The 24,459-nt window shown below is 37.7% G+C and overlaps 1 protein-coding gene and 1 non-coding gene across 3 annotated transcripts in view; both read left to right on the top strand.

The window, feature by feature from the left end:
• The window catches only part of R3HCC1L (R3H domain and coiled-coil containing 1 like), a 39,764-nt gene that overhangs the window by 683 nt on the left and 14,622 nt on the right, over positions 1 to 24,459 (top strand). For both annotated transcript variants that reach the window (XM_037050789.1, XM_037050788.1), the window contains exons 2-3: positions 2,138 to 3,933; positions 23,528 to 23,703. In XM_037050789.1, the coding sequence (XP_036906684.1) occupies positions 2,155 to 3,933; positions 23,528 to 23,703 (1,955 nt within the window). In that variant the 5' untranslated portion in view covers positions 2,138 to 2,154. The remainder of the gene's footprint in view (positions 1 to 2,137; positions 3,934 to 23,527; positions 23,704 to 24,459) is intronic.
• LOC118990327 (U1 spliceosomal RNA) lies at positions 53 to 216 on the top strand. The gene has a single exon (XR_005067202.1). It is a non-coding gene; the product is annotated as a U1 spliceosomal RNA (small nuclear RNA).

The raw sequence follows: 24,459 nt of genomic DNA, 5'->3' as shown, positions 1-24,459 counted from the left end.
CATAATGTATTTTTTCAGATGTTTGCTAACTGAGATCAAGATACACTGTGTCCTACTTACCTGGCAGGGGAGTTACCATGATCCTGGAGGTGGGTTTCCCAGGGAGAGGTTTATCCATTGCACTTGGGATGTGCTGACCCCTGTGATTTCCCCCAGTGTGGGAAACTCGACTGCATAATTTGTGGTATTGGGAGATGGCGTTTGTGCTGACCCCTAAAAATAAAAGATACACTGTCTGTGGCATCGCCTCCAGTACACATTAGTATTTCTGTTTTTGAAAAGTAGGCATTTTTAAAAAATCCTGGGATGGCTCAATGTTAAAGCCCTATTCTTCCACAAATGGAAAAAAAGATAGAAAATCTATGAAGATTGATGGGCTAGTTAATTAGGACATCAAAAGAGAAAAGGGACGTGAAGAAAACTCAGGGCAGTTGATGATAAGGGTCATGCTATATATTTGGACTGAAAAGAAAATAGGCTGTGTTGCCCTGGATGGGTGACTTGATTGGCTGGAGCACCGTCCCATACACCAGAAGGTTGCAGGTTTGATTCCTGGACAGGGCACATACCTAGGTTATGGGGTCCATTGCTGGTTGGGACACTTATGGGAGGCAACTGATTGGTGTTTTTTTGCTCACATCCATCTCTCTCTCTCTCTCTTTCTCTCTCTCTCACATCCATCTCTCTCTCTCTCTCTCTCTCACACACACACACACACACACACACACACACATTCTTTTTCTCTCAAATCAATAACTATATCCTAGGGTGAGGATTAAAAAAAGAAATCAATCTGGACCTTGAGAGCAGAAGTTTTTTTTTTTTTTTTTTTACCTGAGGAAGTACATGTATTCTGAATCAGGTAGAATCTTAGGGATCTGGAAAAGAGTGGACAGGGTTTGTTGGCCTTTCTTTTCCTATTATTATCTCTTTCCTTTGAACTGTACATGGTGAATATTAATGGGTAAATTGAAAAGTGTATGGTTATTTGTGTGTGTGTGTGTGTGTGTGTGTGTACTACCTCTTACTCTTTTTGCTCTGGACAAACCAATACCTATTTCACTTTTTTGAAGATTAAAAGAATAGCCCTGGCTGGTGTGGCTCAGTGGATTGAGCACGGGCCTGCAAACCAAAGGGTCACTGGTTCAATTCCCAGTCAGGGCACATGCCTGGGTTGTGGGCCAGGGCCCTATTTGGGGGCATGCAAAGGCAGCCATACACTGATGTTTCTCTCCCTCTCTCCCCCTCTCTTTCTAAAAATAAGTAAAATCTTAAAAAATAAAATTAAAAAATTTGTAGTTAAAAATATAACTCAGTATGAATTGTGTAGCACATAGATGAAGCTTTATTTAACCTTTGTTAAATTTTTCCCCTTTTTAAATTCCACTGAGTACCTTATGGTAGAGCTTGTCAGGGAGTTACTAGTGTGAGCTGTCTCATCACATTCCTTTGTCTCCACCCTCCTTCCTCTCCAGACCCGTTTTATTGCTTCTGGAAGAAAAAAATTTATAGTAGGTCATTTGATTAAATAGTATTAATAGAATAATGGCTTTCTCTCTCTCCCACTATTTTTTCTTCCTAAAAATCATAGTTCAGAAGCAGTCCCTGATTCATTGCCTCATTTTCTAGCCTGCATTCAAGTTATTCCCATTTAAGTTACTCTTTAAATTTTTTATATATATAAAAATATGTTGAGCAAATGTGTTGTTAGGGTCCTCCTTGAATATATTCTTCAATGAAAATTCTGAGCTCTTAGAATATGGAGATTGTTGTGTTTTTTGAGTACTTGATAGGTGCAAAATCACTGCTATAATGATCTATTTTAATTCAGCCCAAAAAAGGCTACTTGTTTAAAAAGTAGAGAGCACTCGAGAGGTAGAGATAAATGATTTCTTCATAAAATGATATGAAGAAAGAGGATACATGGATGAAATTCATGGACTCATGAATTATTTTGGAATTTATTCTTATTACTTGCTTACCTAATGCATGAATTATTTTATGGCATGTTTTCTTCTTTTCAGCTTCAGGGTTTCTATAGGATGGATCAGTAGGACCTCTGTTTACTCTTTAAGAATCTCTTGATTCAATACAGTGTAATTAGTTTCTGGTGATTAAATCAGTCTCTCTCTCGCAGATTGCGGCGGCGGCGCCATGCAGCAAGAAGCAGCAAGATGCAGGGTTCGAACCAGAAGGCCTGACATGGCACTTTATGTTCCTAAAGCTCGAAGGGGCGTAGCACTTCTCAAGACAAGAGATGAGGGGAAAAAATATGGTCTGCCTGACTCTACGGGGAAAGAACAAAAAGAAGATTGCCTCTCCCCAAAGGAGATCTTTAGAGATAAACCCGAGGCTCAAAGATTAAGTATTTATCCCGATAAAAAGGAGCATAGTCATAGAGAAGGAAAGAAATCTTCAACAAAATTAAGAAAAGACACATGCTTTCAAGACAACAATAAAGATAGGGTTTGTAGTAAGAGGGGAGCGACAGAATCCAAAGAAATATTATCCCAAGAACATCAGCAAGGAGTGCTAAATTCTGGGACTGTACCTAGTGAACTTTTACAAAGACATTTTAAGCCAAAGAAGGTGGAGTGTTTGGGGGTTGAAACCACAGATGTGACAAGACAAGAGAGGTTGCTTCTGTCTCAGTCTTGTTCAGAAATTGGTGAGTCTTCGATTCTAAAGAAGCCATTCCAAAATGTGGAATTCTGTGATTTCAGTAGGCCTGAACTAAATGGGGAAACATTTGAAAACAGAGATTTAGAAAGCAGGATTGAAACTGATGCCAAGGTTGTAGAGATGCAGTCTCAATTTCCTGGAGTTTATCATTCTGTTTTGAGACCTGAGAGTGTGACTGCACCAGTAAAACTAAGCTCTGATTCTGGAACTGTACAACAAGGCATGCAGACATCAGGTGGAATGTTGAAGCTCAGCAGTGCAGGCACGACCACTCTTCCTGTTCCTGGAAGTCCAAAGGGTGTTGCTGCTCAAACTTGTGTAGACTTTGAAGCTGAGAATGTTGGTGATACAGCTAATAGTACAGATTTCACCTTGGGTCAGAAAAGCATAGATTCCATTCCTGAGACAATGAGTCACATCTCTCATAAAATGACTTCAGTCAACAAGCTAGAGAGCACAAATGGCATTTTTGATTCACCAATGATTAGAGACTGTGAGGAGAATGACAGCACTGCTAATGAGTTATGTGTAAAGTATGAACCCTCTGAGTCAGCTGCCCTTGCTTGTAAAACAGACACAGGTGATGGGTTTAAGACTGTAGGTGACATTACAGGTACCATATCTGACCAAATAACTATAGACAATCCTTGTGTCATTGCAGTTAGAATAGCTGATGAGGGCAGTAGCAACACAAGTAGTTTCTCAAAATATTTAGAAATGAGTACAGATATAGCCCCTCTTCATGTAGCTAGAAGTGGGAAGGACACTGAAAATTTCAGCAACCTGACTGCTTGCTCAGATACTTATGCTGAGAGTATTTCTTCTAGTTTCACCGAGTCAACAGGAAAGTTGATAGCGAACTCGTCAGATTTTGCTTCGGCCTTGCCTTTAAAGAAGATTGCCAGTAGTAATTGTGACATCTTTTTGGACTCTGAACTCAGTGTGTTAAATGGGACAAATGCACTTTCAGATAGTGCGTTGGGCAATGATCTAGATGGTACTGATGATATAACAGAGGCATTGCATGAACTGAAAACTGCTGAAGAGTTCAAATCAAAAGAGGGAGATGACTCAGAGAATATAGAACTTGGTACATCCTTTCCTGATATAGAATCAGTTTCTATAGAGACATCCATGGACCCAAAAGCTACTGAAACTTCTCACGTGGAGGGAAGCGCTGCTACTGAGGAGAGCTGGGAGTCCATGTTTAATGATGATGGTGACTGCCTGGATCCACGCCTTCTACAAGAGGTATATGTATAGTGGAAATTGCTTGTTGCTTAGATAATTTGTAGATTCATAGAACTTTGGATTTGGGGGGTAATTTTGCAGACATTTGTGTACCTTCACCAATTCATTCATTTACAGCCAGTGTAAGGGTTCCTGCAATAAACTTCTAGGACTGTAGATTGAGAAAAGAATATCTGGTAGATCTTTAAAAAATAAAACATACAGAGTTGAGTGATATCTATAATAGCCAAGTTCTGAGTGATCTTAGTGAACAGATTAAAGATGAATTTAGTGAATACTGGCTGTCTGTTTGGGAAGTACAGAGGGAAACCTCTTCAAAGGGGCTTTTCTGTGTTGACAAGATGTATCTTACACAGGCCTGTTTGAGGAAAGGAGAATAATTTATTGTTTTATTTTTCTAGTCAATGTTCAGATTTTTTAGACACAGTAGAGCAAAAGAAATAGAGAAGACAAGAGAAAACTAAAGGAAGATACGGGTTTTTTAAAAAAGTTGTCTATGCTGAGTTAAAGAATAAGTGATTATTGAGTCTGTATAGAAAATATAAGTGAATAATGACATGCTTGCTGATTAGAGTTCATAAATACAAACTGTTAAATTCTTGGAGGCCTCTTGCAAATTATCTAGTTCAATCTTTCCATATTCTTAATTTAGACCTTCGACATTTAAATTTCTTACTGTAAATAAGAACCACTCCCCTTTCATTCCTTATAGTGGGTTTGTATAACCTTTGCCTGAAAAGGGAAAATAAATGATTTTCCTATAAAATCTCTAATTTTATAAATGAGGAAATTAAAGCTTAGTGGTTATATCTTTAAGAAAGGCAGAAACAGGACTATAGTCCAATTCTGTTTTAATCCAATGTTTATGTTCTTTCTACCAGACTACTTCCTCACCTCTAAAATAGAATTCTGTTTGAGTAATTCCAAAGAGGCTTTTAAATAAGTGATGCGTCTTTGTTTCTGAGAGTTAAACCAGAAATATGGAAAAATGATGACATGCATGTTAAGGAGAGACATAGACTGAAGAGATCAGCCCATTGGACAGAACTTACTTTCCAGCACCAAGCAGTTCCCTCTCACTCGTAGGGGGTGTTGGCATGCAAACCTCCTAATACCAGCACTTCTTATATTCAAATCAGGAAACACTGTGTCCCTAGCATTTCTCAGAAAGATACAGAGAGCAGAAAGTATGTACAAGTGACAGTCATGAACCTCCTGAAGATGCATGAAAATTCTTATATGTATGTACAGTTCTTAATAGCTTTCATCAGATTCTCAAAGGGAATGGTTCCCGTAGTATGGTTCCTGGACTAGTAGCATGCGCATCAGTTATACTAGAAATGCAAACTCTTTAGCCCAGCAATGTGTATATTTACAAGTTTTTCAAGTGATTCTGATGCACATAAAGTAATAATACTGCTAAAAGGTAATACCCATACTTAAATATATCAGAAAGTGAGTGTGGTAACTAGAAATGGCTGTCAGCCCGTAATAAGAAAAGCAATATTCAGCAGAGATTTTAGACTCAAATTAGATTCAGAAATACCAGTAATGGGGGAAGTTGGATGAATATATAAAATTTATTAAGGATTCAAGCATTAAGAAAAAATTTTAATCTGAGTCAGGAAGGGCTGTTCACAGGAGTTGGAAAAGGGGCTGACTGCCTAAATGGAGTAGAAAGCACAGGTACAGACAGGAGAGAGAGAACCGTTTTCTACAAAAGAAGGGCATGTCATATAGAGCCTTTCCCACATGGTAGCTCTTAAATATTCACTGAGTAGATGTAGGTGATACGGCAGAGTTAGACCTCTGTTTTCAGGGTGACCTCCACGCACTTTTAAAACATCATTGCTGCTAGAACTTGGGTTCTGTGTGGTAGCTTAGGAATATGGGTTTTGCACTGAGGGGTGCAGGGGTTCTGGCGAGTGACTAGTGTTTCAAGTCTTAACACTGTGTAGGTGCAAAAGAATTTAGGCAATTACTCAGTATTTTGGAGAGCCATAGTAGTATAGCTGAAGAGGACACTAGTGTGACCAAAAGCTGGGAATGGCAGGAAATGGAGTATGTAGTGTTGTAACTGAAGACAGCCAGTGTTTGAGTGTTGTATTTGGATCTCTTTGCAGGTTCTTAGTGTAGAGAGTGAGTCTATGTTGAGAGATGAGGATGGATGAAAGGACGAAAGAAGGATATGGATTCAGAATGTTGAAGTGGATCCAACTTGTGACTTTATTTTATATATATATATAATTTTAAGATTTTATTTATTTATCTTTACAGGGGAAGGGGAGAGGGAGAGAAACCTCAATGTATGGGCTGCCTCCAATTCATCCCCTGCTGGGAACTGGCTTGCAACCCAGGCATGTGCCCTGACTGGGAATCGAACCCTGATCCTCTGGTTCGCAGCCCTGTGCTCAATCCACTGAGCTACACCAGCCAGGGCCAACTTGTGACTTTTAAATTTTGGTCTCATGTGCTTTGGGTATTAGAAGATGTAATAATAATAATGTTATTTTTAAAATGTCACAATTCCAATTATTAATAGTCCTTTGAGGACTATTAACACTTAATTTATTATTTATATTACTCCAAACATACTTCATTAAAGGCTAAACCAGAGTGTCTGCCTACCTTGAAAAGTGTCCAACCTAAGATTTTGGCTTTTCTCTCCAGCTTGCCTGTTTCTTTGTTGACAATGGCTAGACGTGTGGAGGATTGTCTAATACATCTAATAGGCAGAAAAGTATGCTGTAGAGCCGGGTGTGGCAGCCATTGGCATGTGAAACAGTTTCCTGTGACGTTTGAACCTCTAAAACTGTGTAATGAGTGTAGAGAGCATAGCTAGGTCGTTACTGAAGTCCTAGAACTGCAACTCTTGATGAGTCTCTGTAGATTACATTTAATTTTCTAAAGCCATGGTATGGGTTGCCCAGAGACTTAAGTAATTGATACAGAAAGGATTGTGGCAGGATGTCTTTTAACCCTCAGGTCTTGGTATAAGAATAAATGAATTATTATTGTCTGGATGAAACCTCCACAGTCCCTGTGCCTCTGCTGATCAGCAGACTTACCGATAGCAGGGTTAGTAGGATACCAGAAATGTCACAGCGATATTGACAGGCACTGGCATCTGGTCCCTTCACTGGCTGTGGCTGGCCTTGATTTGAATATGTAGATGGGAATAAACAATAATGTAAGAGTATATTTTTGTTACATAATGTATACCATGTATAAAAATGTAACAATGGAAAAGAGAAAAGTAAAGAACACCGCCTATGCCTTCTGCTTGTGCTATCCATTTTTATGTAGGCAATCCAAAATTGGAAGGGAAAATTCATAATCCACTAAAGACAAATTATATGAAGTACAAAGGGAGTAAAGTCCTTCATATCCCACCCTTACTAGTTAGTAGCCCATCACTTGGCAGTTAAATAACAAATGTCGAGCACTTAGAGTTTGATAAACTATAAATTATAAATAACTAGATATACAAGGTCTGTCCAGAAGGTATCTAGCCATGTAATATGAAAAATAAGAGACATTTGTGGAAGAAGATACAAGAGAGAGTTCCAGCCAAGATGGAGGTGTAGGTAGAAACCCTTTGTTTCCTCGCACAACCAAAAGAAGGATAACAACCAATCTAAAATCAGTAAACAACAAGAAGTGCCAGGGAATTAAACTGAATGGAACTCTGACAACCACAGAATTAAAGAAACAGTCTTACAGAACAACCAGACGGGTAAGGTGAGGATGGAGAGAACCTGTGTGATGCAGTGGACCATGGGGGTGGGGCTGGCTGCTGCCAGGCACTGGGCGGTGTGGGTGGGGCTAACTTAAGGGGAAACTGAGACTCAGAGCTGGCCATGGACTACCGTGGTTGCTGCGTGGGAGAAACTCCCAGTCTCACAGAAGAGTTGGTTGAAAAGTGGGCTAGAGAGAGCAGCAGAGCTGCCTTGTTCCCTCTCTGGCCCTTCCCCCACAAGCAGCGCTGCAGTTCAGCAAGGAGGGTTGCCTTGCCCTGGTGAATACCTAAGGCCCCTCCCCCTTACAACTTAACAGAAACATGTGCCCTGAACAAAGAAATATGGCCAAAACAGAGCAAAACTTCAGAAAGAGAGCTAAGCAGTGAGGAGATAGCCAACTTATCTGATGGAGAGTTCAAAGCCCTGGTAATCAAAATGCTCACAGAAATGATTGAGCTTGGTGAAAAAATGAAAGAACAAATGAAAGATACCCAAAATGAAATAAAGCAAAATATTCGGGGAACCAGTGGTGACAGGAAGGAAACCAGGACTCAAATCAATAATTTGGAACAAAGGAAAGAAATAAATATCCAACTGGAACAGAATGAGAAACAAGAATTCAAAAAAATGAAGAGAGACTTTTGAACCTCTGGGACAACTTGAAATGTTTCAATATCCAAATTATAGGGGTGCCGGAAGGAGAAGAACAATAACAAGAAATTGAAAACTTATTTGAAAAAATAATGAAGGAAAAACTTCCCCAATCTGGCAAAGGAAATTGACTTCCAGGAACCCCAGAGAGTCCCAAAGAAGTTGGATCTAAAGAGGAACACATCAATGCACATCATCATTAAGTTACCCAATATTAAAGATAAGGAGAGAATCTTAAAAGCAGCAAGAGGAAAGGAAAGAGTTATCTATCTGCAAAGGAGTGCCCATAAGGCTATCAGTGGATTTCTCAAAAGAAACCTTACAGGCAAGAAGAGGCTGGAAAGAAGTACGGTATTTGAAGTCATGAAAAGCAAGGACTTACATCCAAGAATACTCTATTCAGCAAAACGATCATTTAGAATGGAAGGGCAGATAAAGTGCTTTCCAGATAAGGTCAGGTTAAAGGAGTTCATCATCACCAAGCCATTACTATATGAAATGTTACAGGGACTTAGAAGATAAAAAAATATGAACAGTAAAATGACAACAGACTCACAACTATCAACAAATGAACCTGAAAACAAAACAAAACAAAACAAAAACCTAGCAAACAACTAGAACAGGAACAGAATGATAGAAATGGGCATGACATGGAGGGTTTTCAGTGGGGAGAGGGAAGGGAGGAATAGAGGGGAAAAGGTACAGGGAAGAAGAAGCATAAATTGATAGGCATTAAATAGATGGGGAAAGGTAAAAAATGGTATAGGAAACAGAACTCAAAGAACTTAAGTACAACCCAAGGACATGAATTAAGGGGGGGAAATTGGGAAAACTGTAGTAGATAATCAATAAAATACATTTAAAAATAAATAAATTGTTTATAAAACCATCCAAAAAAAGAAGAAGAAAAAGATACAAGAAACATTGTACATAAGACAGTAATGCCTAAGTTCCCTTCAAATTAGGCATCTTGGGACTTAACATAGTTCTCCCAATTGCCATCAGCTGCCCTGTTGTATTTTCCTTAATGTCATTGACAGTCTGAAATCTCTTCCCTTTCAAAGTTGATTTTAGTTTTGAGGAAAGCCAGAAGTTGCAGGGCACCAATTTTGGGCTGTATGGGGGCTGAGTCATGTGGGTGATTGGACGTTTTACCAAAAACATTCATGAAATGTGATGAATGTAGGCACGTTGTCATGATGAAGCTGCCAATCACCAGTTCCCATAATTGCAGCAATCATCTGAATAGCTTCTGCAGAGGAATGTTCAAGGTTAATGCAAAATTTCATAAAGATTCATTGCTCTACTTGCTCAGTCATTTTGAATGTGATGGCCACACAGTACACATGCTCACTCATTGGTGTCTACCGCCCCCACTGACTAGTACAGTGAAGTTGTCATTGTTCATGCATGCACATTCAAGTCCACTCTCCTTGGCTGCTAGGTTACATCGATGTCATGCACACTGTTCTCGTTATATTGACAGTGGTTGGACTTTTCTGGGCAGACCTCGTATATTGCTATCATCACTAACTACTCTGTTAAAGGCCAACTTTTTTCCTCTGCTCAAAGATTGTTTATATTTTAGAGAGACAAGATGTAACCATGTGACTGAATAGTCACATAAAATCTGAAGAACAGTTAATATAAAACAACCATATAAGAGATGTCCGTACACTGAATTTGATTATCTATGAGTAATCTAGACATTGGCTTCAAAAGAGGAATAAATCTTGAGGGCTAAACTGACTGATACTGTTGGTGAGGCCATGGAATTAGATAAGAGATTATAATTCCCCACTTCCGTTAGATTATTCTATGTTCCTAATTTCTATTTCTATTTTTTTATAACAAATATACTTTATTTTTTCAGCAGTTTTAGGCTTACTAAAAATAATTGAGTGAAAAGTATGAAGACTTCTTATATACTCTCTCACTCTTCTATTGCTATTTTAATTTCTGTTATTCGTGATATCTTTTGTTAATAGTTCCAGCTCATGTTAACGGACTTAATATTTGATATTTATATTTAAATGTCTGAACTAACATGTTATTGACTGCCTAAGTGGGGATTTATAGACTTACCTTCCAGAGGCTGTATATTCTAATGGAGTCACTTGGGACATCCAGAGAATAATTTTATTAAATTTGTTTATTGTTCATTTCATTAGTGGATAATATTCCCTCTTTCTGAGTCAACATTAACTAGAAAGAGGGAACATTAACTGGATTCCATTGTTCACAGTTTTTTTTTTTAAACCTGGTAATCCTAAAATTAAAAATCTTCTTCTGAGTTTTGTTAGATTTGTTATATAATATTTTTTCCCTTTGAATCTACATTCAAACCAGCATCATTTTAATTTATGACCCCTTTTCTCAAAACTAAAGAAAGGTATAAACATTTCTGGGCCTACAATGTCATTAAAAGGAGGGATTCTTGTCTAAAACTTCAGAGATTCCTGATGTGCTTACTCTATCCCTGGCAATATTTTAGTGAATCCCATGAGATGTGGTACGTGGGGTATGGTTGGGGCAGATGGTATTAGGATCAGTGATATAATTCATAATATTCATTCATTCAATTCATTCACTGTTTAGTGACTGTAGTTAAGGAGGGGAAATGGTAGGGTTGGCAAAGAGAACCAGAGTGTATATCCTACCTTTATCGGGGAAACAAATAGACAACAACTATATTCAAAAATTAGAAATGTGTGTTAAAATGCCTGGTTAAAGATCAAAACATACCTTTTGGGAGAATGAAATCGCACCCATAGTTTGATTTGAATTCATTGAATCATTTGTACCAGAAATTGCTCGTCGGCATGCTGGATGCCTTCAAGGCATGCTGGGCTTTGGGATGGAGTGTTAGGAAGGAGAAAAGTGACTCAGCTACAGGCTTGACAGTTGAAGTTGGTAGCCAACAGTGTAAATATATTTAAGTGTAGACTTGTGTTGTGATGAATTTGGGGTTAGATTTTAGGTAGGTGTAAGTTTGCAATAAGGCCTAAATTTGGGACAGGATATTTGTGTTAATCAGCAACCTTGTATAGAAAGTCTTTGTGGATTGACCAAGGGCTGAGCTTGTTAAGAAAAAGTCACAGGGATTGCCCAGGCATAGTAGATACTCATCGTAAAGCACCAAGACGACATTTCTGATCCTTCAGATGATGGGTCATACTATTATATTGCCTACCTGGAACAAGAGTGACTCGTTTCTTAAACCAGTGGGTTTGAGTCTGCTTTTTGAAGGTTAGAAGTACATATCTATGCCTGTTGCTGAGAGGATCAGGTAGTCAAGGACTAATAATCTATAAAGTAATAAACAAGAAATAATTTTGACATGGGAGAACAAGCCTGGGTGTGATGCAGAATTTTAAATAGCTAAGTAAGGGGAGCATAGGAAAAAATGAATTAGGGACTAGAGAAATCAAGCAAGAAGTGGAATTACAATAAATGCTAAGTTTGTGATTTTTCTTAGGTCCAGTGGACCAGAGTTAAGTTTGTCAAGCTTTGGAAAGTTTCAAACTTCTAGCATCCCCCCATTTGACTTAGTTTTATTATTTCAGGCTAGTCGAGTCTTACGTTTCTACTTCATCAAGAGTCCCTTTTCATACAGTCTTTCCAAACATGCTGGGAAGAGGAGTAAGTACAGATAGGTCTCCCTGCCTTCTCAGTCTTCCTCTTGACTATAAATTTAATCTACTACAGCATTTTCACTATTCAGTGGGTCTATATACATCTTTCAAGAATGTAGCATCGGTCTGCCATGTTAACCTTTCTGTCCTGTCTGAGTAGGAGCTAGGTCTGTGTCAAATCAGGATACTCAGTCCCTGCCCATTCATGTGTCACTACATTGCCATTCATGGGAGAGAACCAGGCCTCAAATTTATCCTCTGGTATTGGGGTCAGCCAAATGATCATCTAAACCAATTGCTGGGGCACTCTACCTGTCTCATTATTGTAGCTAGCTAGCTTCTTACTGTGTTTTTTGCCCATCTCCTTTTCTGTTTGATGTTCATTTTGCTCCTTTCTTCTCTTCTACTGTGCCTTAATCTAAAGCTATGCCCATGGCTTTCCCACACTGGTGATAACCAGTATTGAGATGTTGCTGTTAGCTGTTGTAGAGAAATCATTGCATGGCACCTTTCATGGCATTCTCCCTAGTCATTTTTATAAACGGTTTGAAGCCAAAGTTTGAATTTGATTGTATCTAAGGCATTATCTGAATTTGAGTGTATCTAAAGTATTACCCTTGTACAGTTGAAAAGGACTAATGCCCAAAGGAGTATAGAAGAGGACTGGAAGCTATAACTTACGCTGTATATTAAACATGGTGGTATTATCTTTTTAGGGAACTTTTTTTGGATGTTTTTGAAATTTGGACATGAGAAATTTGAAAAGACTTAAAATACATTTTACTTTTTAAAAAGATTTTATATATTTGTTTTTAGGGAGAGGGGAAGGGAAGGAGAAAGGAAGAGAAACATCAATGTGTGGTTGCCTCTTGCACACCCCCAACTGGGGACCTGGCCCGCAACCCAGGCATGTGCCCTGACTGGGAATTGAACCAGTGACCCTTTGGTTTGCAGGTCGGTGCTCAATCCACTGAGCCACACCAGTCAGGGCTACTTTTAGTTTTTTAAATGAGTAGTTTTACTTTCCTACCTGGCAGAGTTGGGAGGTTAGTTGGTAAAGTATTTTAACATTCTAGCTTTCATTTTATTCATATTATCATAGATCAGTATGAAAATTATTAGCTGTTATTCTCAATTTTCTGTAGTATTGGAGCACCTTAGATAGATTAAAATTCAAATAATCAAAAGCCTTATTTTTTGTTTATAGCATATGGCTATTCTCCAACCAAATCTTTTGATTTACCAAGGTTTATAATAAATAATGAAATTTAAAATTGATTTTCTTCAATAGAAAGTGATTTAATGAGCAGCTAAGAAGCAACAAGATAATAGTGGAAAAAAAATAGAACCAAAAGACTTGAATAACTTAACCTTGGTAATTGAGAATCAACTATATATGGGCTAATTCTATAAATAATTATGTAAGTAGACATGGTGACATTTGAAGCAACTGCTGTAATGTTATACCCCCCAACTTGTGGTCAAGTCTCTGTTGTCTTTGTCCCTGTAATCCCCTCATGCTCTCTATATTTAAATTTGTTAACAGTCATAACTGTAGTTTAAAGTGGTTTATTATGTTTAATTGTGTATAAGTAAAAGTATCCACAGGGATGTTTTATTCCTGCCTTCTAAGATCTGAGCTAGGATTCTATAATAGCCCTTGAACTTTAAGGACTAGGAACTAAAACTTTAACTTGTCCAAGAGATAGAGCTATACAAGTCTTTTTTAAAAGGTGGGATGATAGCATTAAGGGGGAACCTGTAACATAATGTAGTCTAGCCCTTTTGTTTTATAGGTAAGATAACTGACGCCCCCCAAAAGTTGTTACTTACTTAGCTAAGGTCAATGCCGAAGTTGGCACTAAAATCCTACTCTCTGGGTTTCATTGAACTGAAAATATGATATTGTAGAATAAATATGTCATTATTTTATGTATTCCTAAGAAAGAAAAAATTTAAACTTGCACACAATGCTTACCCTTTAGAATTTTAATTTTCCCATATTGGAAGGACTCTTTTAGACTTAAATTAGTTTTTTTTATCATATATCATTTCTTACATAAGGAAAATGTAGGTGAAATTAATTGGTTAAAGTTTTCCTAAAAGTTTATATTCACAGTCCAATTCTTTCTAATAACTTCTTCACTCAGTCATTCATCTTTATTCCTTTCTATTCTTAAACTGCTCTGTTATCAAAAACAGAAGATACAGCAGCACTTTTTAAAAGAATACATAAAAGAACCAAAAATCATTGTTGCTGGACTTTTAAGTCACCTTTTCACTTACATACATCTAGCTATTCTTTTATCTGGGATTTGTTCCCACGCCGCTAACCACCCTTTGTGCAGTTTGCAGTTTTCGTACTGATACTTTATGCTCATGCATATGAATCTTAGCAATGTGCAGTATGGTAAGATGCATCCTGATGTCTAACATGTGAAAATGTGAAAAACTGTGCATCTTAGAATTGATGAAGTATGGTATATATCCAACTGCTAAGTGTTATGATGTGGTATAGGGAAGGGTGAAATCACCAAATATGAGTCAGTAGGGAAAGCTTCAAGAGAAGAGATAGATTGAAGGTTCTTAAAGGAGAAGAGGATCAGGAGCAGACAAACCATTCTAGGCTGTGAGAACAGCTTGTAAAAAATACGGTGTTCCCAGATTTAGGTCCTACATTTGTCACTATGAGAAGTTTAGATGATTTATTTTGAAATTTTGTTGTTTTCCTTTGATAATTTCTTTATTTTAAAATTTAAAAAAAATTACATTTTATTGGTTCTGCTATTACACTTGTCCTGAATTTTCCTCCTTATTCCCCCTCACCAAGTGCCCCCTACTCCCTCAGGCAGTCCCCCCAGTGTTGTTCATATCCATGCATCATGCATATAAGTTTTTGGCTACTCCACTGCCTATACTGTGCTTTACATCCCCATGGCTGTTCTGTAACTGTCTATTTGTACTTCTTAATCCCCCCACCTCTTCACCCATTCCCCACACTCCCCTCCTCTCCGGCAACCATCAAAACACTCTCTGTATCCATGATTCTGTCTGTTTTTCTTATTTACTTAGTTTGTTTTTTAGATTCAATTGTTGATAGATATGTATTTTTTGCCATTTTATTATTCATAGTTTTGATCTTTTTCTTAAATAAGTCCTTTTAATATTTCATATAACAATGGTTGGTAGTGATGAACTCCTTTAGGTTTTTTTTTTTTCTTGTCTGGGAAGTTCTTTGTCTGCTCTTTGATTGTAAATGGGAGCTTGCTGGTTTTTATCATTTGGCCGTAGGTCCCTGCTTTTCATGACTTTGAATATTTCTTGCTAGTCCCTTCCAGCCTGCAAATTTCTTTTGAGAAACCAGCTGTCATAATCTTATGGGAATTCTCCTGTAGGTAACTAACTTCCTTTCTCTTGCTGCTTTTAAGATTCTCTCTTTATCTTTAACCTTTGGCATTTTAATTATGACATGTCTTGGAGTGGGCCTGTTTGCCTCCATCTTGTTTGGGACTCTGTGCTTCCTAGACTGTCATGTCTATTTCTGTCACCAAATTAGGGAAGTTTTATTTCATATGTTTTCAGGTAGGTTTCCAGTTTCTTGCTCTTTCTCTTCTTCTTTTAACACCTCTGTGATGTGAATGTTGGAATGCTGAAAGTTGTCCCGGAAGCTACTTATACTATCCTCATTTTTTTGGCTGCTTTTTTCTTCTTGTTGGTCTGATTGGTTGTTTTGTTTTGTTTTGTTTGTTTGTTTTTTCTTATGTTCCAAATCATTGATTTGATTCTTAGCTTCATCTACTCTGCGGTTGTTTCCCCGTAAATTGTTCTTTATTTCAATTAGTGAATCCTTTCTTTCTGACTGGGACCTTTTTTATGTTGTCATAGTCCTCACTAAGTTCCTTGAGCATTCTTATAACCAGTGTTTTGAACTCTGCATCTCATAGATGCATTTGTTGGAGATAAATGGAGATATGCATTGCTTATCTCTATTTCACTTGGGCCATGTTTCTTTGTCTCCTCATTTTGGTAGCCTTGCTGTGTTTGTTTCTATGTATTAGGTAGAGTTGCCTTGACTCCGAGTCTTGATAGTGTGGCCTAATGTAGTAGGTGTCTTGTTGGGTCCAGTGGCATAGCCTCCCCTTCCACCCAAGCTGGGTGGGTACTCAAGTTGTGCCCTTCATGTGGGCTCTGAGTACACCCTCCTCTTATAGTTGAGCCGGGGTGTACTCAGCAACCCTCTTATAGTTGTGTGGTTGCTGTTGGCAGATCAGTGGGAGGGATTTAGCCAGGCCAGCCAGCTGCAAGGATTGGCTGTGATCACTTACCACCAACCTCCATCATCTGTGGAAGATCAGCTGTGCAGGGGCAGGGTAGTGGTGCTCCAACATGGTCTGTAGTTGTCTACTGGGTGTGCAGGCTCTGGAATTTCCAAGGTGGTGTAGGCCAAGGTCAATCTCAACCTCTGTTCTGCCTGGGGCCATCCTGCCTGAGCTATACTGAGATGGCTGCTACTTGTGCTGGGGTTGGAGATTCCCAGGTGAAGCCAAGCTGTGAATCTAGGCTGGCTGCTACTAGTGTTGGGTCTGGGGCTCACTGAGGCCAGCTGTTGCTTTTTTGGTAGGATTTAGGAAGATGTGAAGCAGGATCCAAGACCAGCCATTTATATGGAAAAGCAGCTTGGGTGAGCCCGTAAGTTGGGTGGGATGGAGTCTGGGCAGCTCCAAGGTGGGTCAAAGGTTGTTAGCCATTGATGGAGTCTCAGATATGGCACCATCTTTCCAGCTTTGTGGGGTGAGAATTTAGAAAAGGGACAATGGCCTCTGGTCATCTTGATGCCAGGCACCTCAGTGTCTCCTCCTATGCCACTGGTGCCTTTCAAGCTGTTACACCAGTTTTGGAACTCAGAGGGAGTCATCTGAGTGGGTGAGGCCTTGTGTGGGTTCTGTAAGAAGAACTGCTTGGGGCTCCACAAATTTCTTCCACTGACTCAATCCCTGCTGCTTTTTGCAGCCAGAAGTTGTGGAGACTTATCTTCTTGGCACTGGAACCCTGGGCTGGAGGGCCTTGTGTGGGTGTTGGACTCCTCGCTCCCAAGATATCCCTCCCAAATTTTTATCCAATTATTTGTGGGTGAGAGACCAGCCCATTCCACATCTGTGCCCCTTTACCAGTCTGGATGGATGTGGTAATTTCATAGTTGTTGGACTTCTGTTCAACTCAATTTCTGATGGTTCTGAGTGATGGTTGTTGTATATTTTATTTGTAATTTTGATGTGGTTGTTCAAAAAGGCAAGCTGTTTCTGCCTGTGCTGCCATCTTGACCAGAACTATAACTTCTTAATTAAGATTTTCTACGTGATTTAAATAACCAGGGCAATTAAAGTTTATTTATCATAAAGGGAAAGAAAAGTGTGTCAATTTTTTTTTAAATTTCAGAATGCCTTCCAGAATTATTTTTAAAAATGTATGTTACAAAAAGCAAATCCCTATTGATGAGAGCTCTATGTAGAATCAGTCTAGTTAAGCATACATTTGGACAAAGTAATTAACCTGAAGCATGTGTGTTTTATTTTTTTGACAAATATTTACTGCATATCTAGTTTATGCAAGATAATATGTGCAGTGGGGGAAATGTAGGGGTAAGTATGACATGCCCCTGATAGCTGAATTATAGAATCAGAATGTTTATTAGGAAACTAAAACCCAACCTTTCTTTCTAGACTTAACTCCCTGGATTAGTTTGCGAAGGCTGCTAGAACACAGTGCTACCCCAGACTGGCTGTGGCAAAGTACTACAGAAATCTGCTTTTCACAATTCTGGAAGCTAGAATTCCAAAATCATGGTGTCAGCGGCGTTGGTTTCTTGTAGGACTCTCTCCTTGTTTTGTAGATGGCTATCTTTTCTTTGTGTCTGCTCTTGGTCTTCCCTTTGTGTTTGGGTCCAAATTTCCTCTTACAAAGATTAAGATTAAAGTTTACCCTGATGACCTTATTTTTAACTTAAGTACCTCTTTAAAGACCTTATCTCCAAATAGAGTCACATTCTCAGGTAGTTGTGGTTAGAACTTGAACATGAATTTGGGGGCAGTAGAATTGGGCTCATAGTATTTCCCTAGGTCCTCATGTTATTTGATGTAACCACACTTAACTGTTTAGTGCCTACCACACTCCTTGCATGTCTTTGCACACTTTGTTCCTTCTACCAGTGGTACCTTTCTCTGCCTTTTCTATGCACATTTTTCTACTTAGGCGGTGAAGAAGAGTAAGCAGAATTTGTTATTCTCTATCCACTGGTAGCACTTCTTTACTTTTAGAACTTTATTACATATTAAAATTCTTTGTTCAGTATTTGTCTTATGTATGTTAAACATACATTAAATGTCACATGTGTGGTCAGTTAGTCACAATGAGGTTAGAGAAAGAGACAATGATGTTAGAGGAAGAAACAGGTCACAGTGAGGTTAGAGGAAGAGAAAGTTCAACTATTTGTGTAATGAGCGTTATGAAAGTAGTACAGGTGTGATAAATGCTATAGCAGTGTAGAGGAGGAGTCAGATTATACATGCTTCAGGGTATTTTGAGGAGAATTAATGGTAGAGGTGATATTTGAGTATATCTTTGCAGAATGATGTGATATTTTGAGGCATACAAACTGACAGGTGTCAGCACTTGCAAAGTAATGAGACCAGAGCAATAGGCAGGAAGAAACAAAATGTGAGTATTATTCTTCGGTTGGAATGTAGCATATTATAAGGGATAACATGAGGTAAAACAGAAGGTAGTGTATTAGTTTACTGTAGCTGCTGCACTAAATGACCAAAACTCTAGAGTCTTAAAACAACACATTTATTATTTTACAGTTCTGGAGATCAGAAGTCCAAAATGGATCTTACTGGACTAACATTAGTTGTTGGCCAGGCTCTGTTCCTTTCTGAGGCTCTAAGACTACTTTCTTGCCTTTTTCAGCTTCTAGAGGCTGCCCACATTTCTTGACTCATGGCCCACCTTCCATCTTCAAAGCCAGGAGTGGCCAGCTGAGTCTTTCTTGTAGTGTGTCACTCTGATACTACAGCCTCTGAGCTTCTCTGCCTTTAAGGACCCTTGTGATTACACTGGGCCTGCCCAGATAATTCAAGATAATCTCCCTTAAAGTCTGCTGATTAACAACCTTAATTCCATCTACTGCCTGGATTCTTTGCAATGTAAAGAGTTCACAGGTTAAGGGAATTAGGATATGGACTTCTTTGAGAAGCCGTGATTCTGCCTACCATACATAGGTTGGGGCCAAATCATAGGAGTTTAAAATATAGCCCTTGAAGATTTTTGATAAAAGGATGATGTAATCAAAGCATTGTTTTGGGAGTCTAATCTTATAATCTTTTTGCCATTTAGAATATAGAAGGGGAAAGAAATCAGCAACTTGGTGTGGCCTTTCCAGTTTTGCCATTGATCCTCCCTCCCTTAGTTCTTCTTCCCTGTTTCTCCTTTTCTTCCTTTCTTCCTCCTAGAATAGTCTGCATTCATAAATATTTAATCAGAGAGAATTAGTTGTCCTGACCATTGCTACTGACACTATTTCTGATTCTGTTCACTGTAAGGTCACTTCGTTGTGTTACAGGAGGAATATAGACTTGCAGTCAGGAGACCTGTATTCAAACTCTGTCAGTAATTTGATTTGTAACCTTAGGGATATTCTTTCATCTCTGTGATGCAATTCTTCATCTTTGTAATTGGGATAATGGTAGCTCATTAGATATGCACATCTGATAGAGATATAAAGGCAATTGTATTTCAGAATTATATAGCATAAGAAAGTAACTGACTTGTGATTTCAGAACTTTTTGCTTTTCCTTTTGTATCTCAAAAAACCACAGATCAAACAAGAAACAGTAAAAAAAATAGAAAGCTCCGTGGTTCATGCTTTGTCAACCTTGTACTCTTCCCACCCTTTTTTCCCCTCTACAGATAGGAATCAGGATAATTATATCACAGCAAGTCAAGTGATATGTTTTACAGACCTGTTTTTAAGACCAGACTACTAGGTTGTAAGAATCTTAAAACCCTCACTTTGGGGAAGACAATTTAGTTGAGTGTTTTTGTTTGTATGTATGAAGGAATATACAGATTTCACCTGTGCTTTATAAGTGGCAAGATAGACCACCGTTTATCTATCATCTTATCATAAAATGTTTGGGATTCGTAACTTAAAATTGTTTGCTCTGAGTTGTCTGCAAACTTTCCATTGATCTATAATACATAGATAAGAATGAACCAAATTCTAAACCTCTTCCTTTTATTGTTGCTCTATTTCTTAGCCATAAAATGTTTTATATATATATATATATGTCTTACAATATGAAGGTTTCACATTAATGGCATAGCAAGTGTTGCCTCCATACCTACACATCATAGTAAATGTTTCAGTTATGTATAATATAGAAATATGATGCAAGCTACAAATAAATGTGAATCTTGTGTATAATTTAAAACTTGCAGGTTGCCATATTAAAAAAAGTAAAAAGAAACAAGTGAAATTAATAATGTATTTTGATCTAATTTACCAAAAAAAATTTCAACATGTAATCATAATGTAAGAAATGATTGAAATACTTTTAAAAATTTATATTAAGTTCTTGAATCCAATGCATACTTTATACATAAAAAAGTCTCAGTTCAGACTAGCCACATTTCAAGTACTCATGCTAGACAGTGCAGGTCTTCTGCCAAGTTACCTGCATAATCGGTGCATCGGGTCTTACAATCTGTGCTTGAAGGTTCTGTACTGCCATGTCCCCCTCCCCCCACCACACACGCACACAGTCCTGCTCACTTCCAGCTTCATACTATGTTTGTCTCTTAGACTTACCTTGCTATGCCACATATTCCTTCCTCTAATCTGTCAAGGTCCCCTTGCATATTTTACTGTGATTTTCAGGAGAGAACACACCATTAATAATATGACCTCTTACCTACTACTGTACCTCCACAAAAGACGTTTTACCAGTACAAATGTAAGCTGATCCCAACAATATTCTAACCTTGAGGAAAGAAACTTTGTCATCTTAGGAAAAGATAAGAACCACTGGAAAAAAACAGTGGAGTCTCAGAGTTAAACTGGCAGGAGTATGTAGTTTATAGGCTTTATATCTATTGTTCCATGAAATACAGAATAAGAATTGTGTGTTTTGCTAATAGTAACACTTTGTGTTTAATGAGTCCCAGAAGCCAGAATGCTTACTAGTTAGCTTAGAAATGGGATATAATTATACAAATTCAATTTTGCCGACTAGGTTAGAGCAAAAGACCTTAACCAGGTTTTTTTGTCAGATCATCCTGTCTCTTCCTTTCAATTTATAATCAAATCTTAGGATTTATATTTTCAAGGTTTTTTTTTTATAGTGGTGCATTGTTTACCTCTCACAATGCATTATTTAGCCCCAATTTTTAAATGCATGGACACACAGTACTTTGTTTTGTTTGTTCATTTGTTTGTTTTTTGCAAAGTAGCTCTGAAAGTCAATGACAGAAATCCAAAAATGAGATGAAGGAAACAATCCCATTTACAATAACATACAAAATATTTAGGATTAAACAACAAAAGACATAAAACTTGTACTCTGAAAACTGCAAAACATTGGAGGAAATCAAAGAAGACCTAAATAAATGGAAAGGCATCCCATGCTCATCTCTTTAATGAAATTAATATAGTTCCCAAATTGATTTACATATTCAACACAATATCAGCTGCCCTTGCTTTGTACAAATCGACAAGCTAATCTGTGTGGAAATGCAAGGAACCCAGGATAACCAAAGTGGTTTTGAAAAAGAAGTACAGAGTAGGAAGACTCAAACTTCCTGATTTCAAACCTATTATAATAAAACTCCAGTCAGCAAGACAGTGTGGCACTGGTAGCAGGGTGGACTTGCAAGTGCTTAAAGACTCCCCTTGTTTCTGGGGCTCTGAGTTCTTCTAAACTGATACACCAACACACTCTAGGCTTTAAAGAATTTGTTAAAAGGTTAGCTGATAATCTTGCCTGCTTGTGTGGTGGCTACTTCTTGGCATGATCTGCCAAAGGCTAACAGTTTATATATCCTGCTTCTTTTTGGAGGGACTTGTCCTTCTTGTGGATTTTAGTTTTCTTGGTTGTCTTTGAAACTCAGCTGTCTAGTGAACTCAAGAAATGTTATGATTTTAACTATCAGCTGGTATTATTGTTACAGTGAGGGGAATATTCTGTTTCTACTTTCTGCATCCTAAGAGTGGAAATAGCTTGACCTGTAATAGATTCAGCACTCAGTTAAATTTTGTTTAAAGTAGGTCGAATTCATTGAATACATAGGTTCCAGGTAGTATACTTACTACATGATTTCATTTAAGCCACACTCCTGTCTTTGAGGTGTAGTTAATATTCTTATATTTTTAGATGTAAAACTGAAGCTTAGTAGAGAAAAGGAACTAGAGACAGCACAATAAACATAAACATAAACAAATATAAACATTTTTGTTGATTTTACTACATCACCTTTCCCTCCTGAATAAAATAATTGAATCCATCTTTTAGTTCTCCAAGGAAAGGAGATACATCCTTGGCATTGCAAGTTCTCATTTTCCCGTTTGATGGGAAAGGAGGCACAATATAAAAGAGGGAAAGCCTGACGGGATCTCGTTGGGCTTTTGGTTCACAGTGAGAAGACACTCTCGGATCTGGAGGCTTTCAGTGGTCAGTACTAGCCTCTGAGTTTTGTAATGGGTGAAAGACAAAATGGTTCTCATGGCTTTGTTGCCACTTTGCATTTTCCCGTTTCCCTTCTGCTTCCAATGTAAAACAGTTAATAGCCTTCAGCTTTTTTCATAGGATAGTTGAATTTTAAGGTGTTTGTTTGTTTGGAAGGAAAATAATCAAATTTCATTGATAAATATGTATGGGAACCCCGCATGCGTGAGAGTCAGAAACCCCACATACATGAGAGGTTCCTAGAATTTTAACTATTTTTTATTACTGTTAATTCCTTTACTAATCTGCTACATGGGAATTCCTTTAGGTAGCTCTCATGCAAGGAACCTTAAATATAATTATTTGAGCCACTTAAATGTGCCTTAACAAATTCCTTTGTAAGCTACATTCAATAAAAGATGAACTAACAAAGTGTTTTTCTTTTTAGAAATTTTTGTTTTTGTTTACTTCCAAAAAAGAAACTGTGAGATGGGTCTGATCAATAAGGTCAAATGAAACAAATGTTATTAATTCATCTCTTCAGCTATTTTCTGAAATTTCATTTTCTAAGATGTCACTCACCACATTAATCATTCGGCATTTTGTCAGACACTAGTTGATAGATTCAAGTTAAGTTCCATGTGTTGCCTGTCTTTGCTAGAAATTCAGAACCTTTTCAGATATTCCATGTCTATTATAATATTGTCACTATTACACTTATGAACAGCTTTAATACAGAGATAATGTTAAAGGTTAAGGAACAGGAACATGGAGACGAGGAAGATTGTTTAAATATGGGAGGACATGTTATAATGCCCTGGCAGTCACTAATGTGCTCTCTCCTGTTCAGTTATCAGGGAATGTGAAGAATAGAGAAAGGATCCAGGAACCTAAATTTGATTATTACAACAATGAAGTTCCTGATATTGATCTCAGTGATTGTGAATTCCCACATGTCATTGAAATTTATGACTTCCCCCAAGAATTTCGTACTGAAGACCTCCTACGGGTTTTCTGCAGTTATCAGTAAGTATTTGCGAATGGTTGGGGATGCTAGGCAAGATGGGATGAAGTTTTCTTAAAAGTGGCTTCTGAAAATCATCTCTTTTGTTTTCATATTCCTTGGTAACTTTAGCATCAAGTTTGTTTATTGTCTTTTCTAAGTTAGAAGTATTCTGTATTAGACCACTGTTCTAAGTTCCTTAGAAATGCCAAATAGTCTTTCTAGACCCATTTTAGCTTTTAGGAAGAACAACATTAATGATAACTTCTAAATTTGTCCTCGTGGTGCATTTAGTTCATTTATATTTACTATAAATTATTGATACACAGTTGGCCCTTGAACAAGATCGGGAGGAGCCAGGAGTGCCAACTAACCTACAGAGTCAAAAATCCACATACAACTTTTGACTCTTCGAAAACTTAATTATACTATCAGGCTACTGTTGACTGAAAGCCTTACTGATAACATAAACAGTTGACTAATACATATTTTGTATGTTATATGTATTATTTACTGTATTTTTACAATAAAGTAAGAGAAAAGAAAATGCTGTTAAGAAAATTATAAGAAAGGGATAGTACATTTATAGTATTGTACTATATTTATCAATACTATCATTTTTTTACAATTCACATGTAAGGGAAATGTAAGTTCAAAAGGTCAGGTGTATTTGGGTGTATGCCTTCCATCTTTTTGTGTGTGTTTACTTGTCCCATCTTTTTCTCCTCTTTCTTGCCTTCTTTTGGATTGATGAGGTATTTTTTTCTCATTCTGTTTTT

Source organism: Sturnira hondurensis, unplaced genomic scaffold, assembly GCF_014824575.4.
Source record: "Sturnira hondurensis isolate 20B ecotype Veracruz unplaced genomic scaffold, ASM1482457v3 Scaffold0006849, whole genome shotgun sequence".
NCBI classification, from domain to species: Eukaryota; Metazoa; Chordata; class Mammalia; order Chiroptera; family Phyllostomidae; genus Sturnira; species Sturnira hondurensis.
This window is presented reverse-complemented; position numbering and strand designations above follow the sequence as displayed.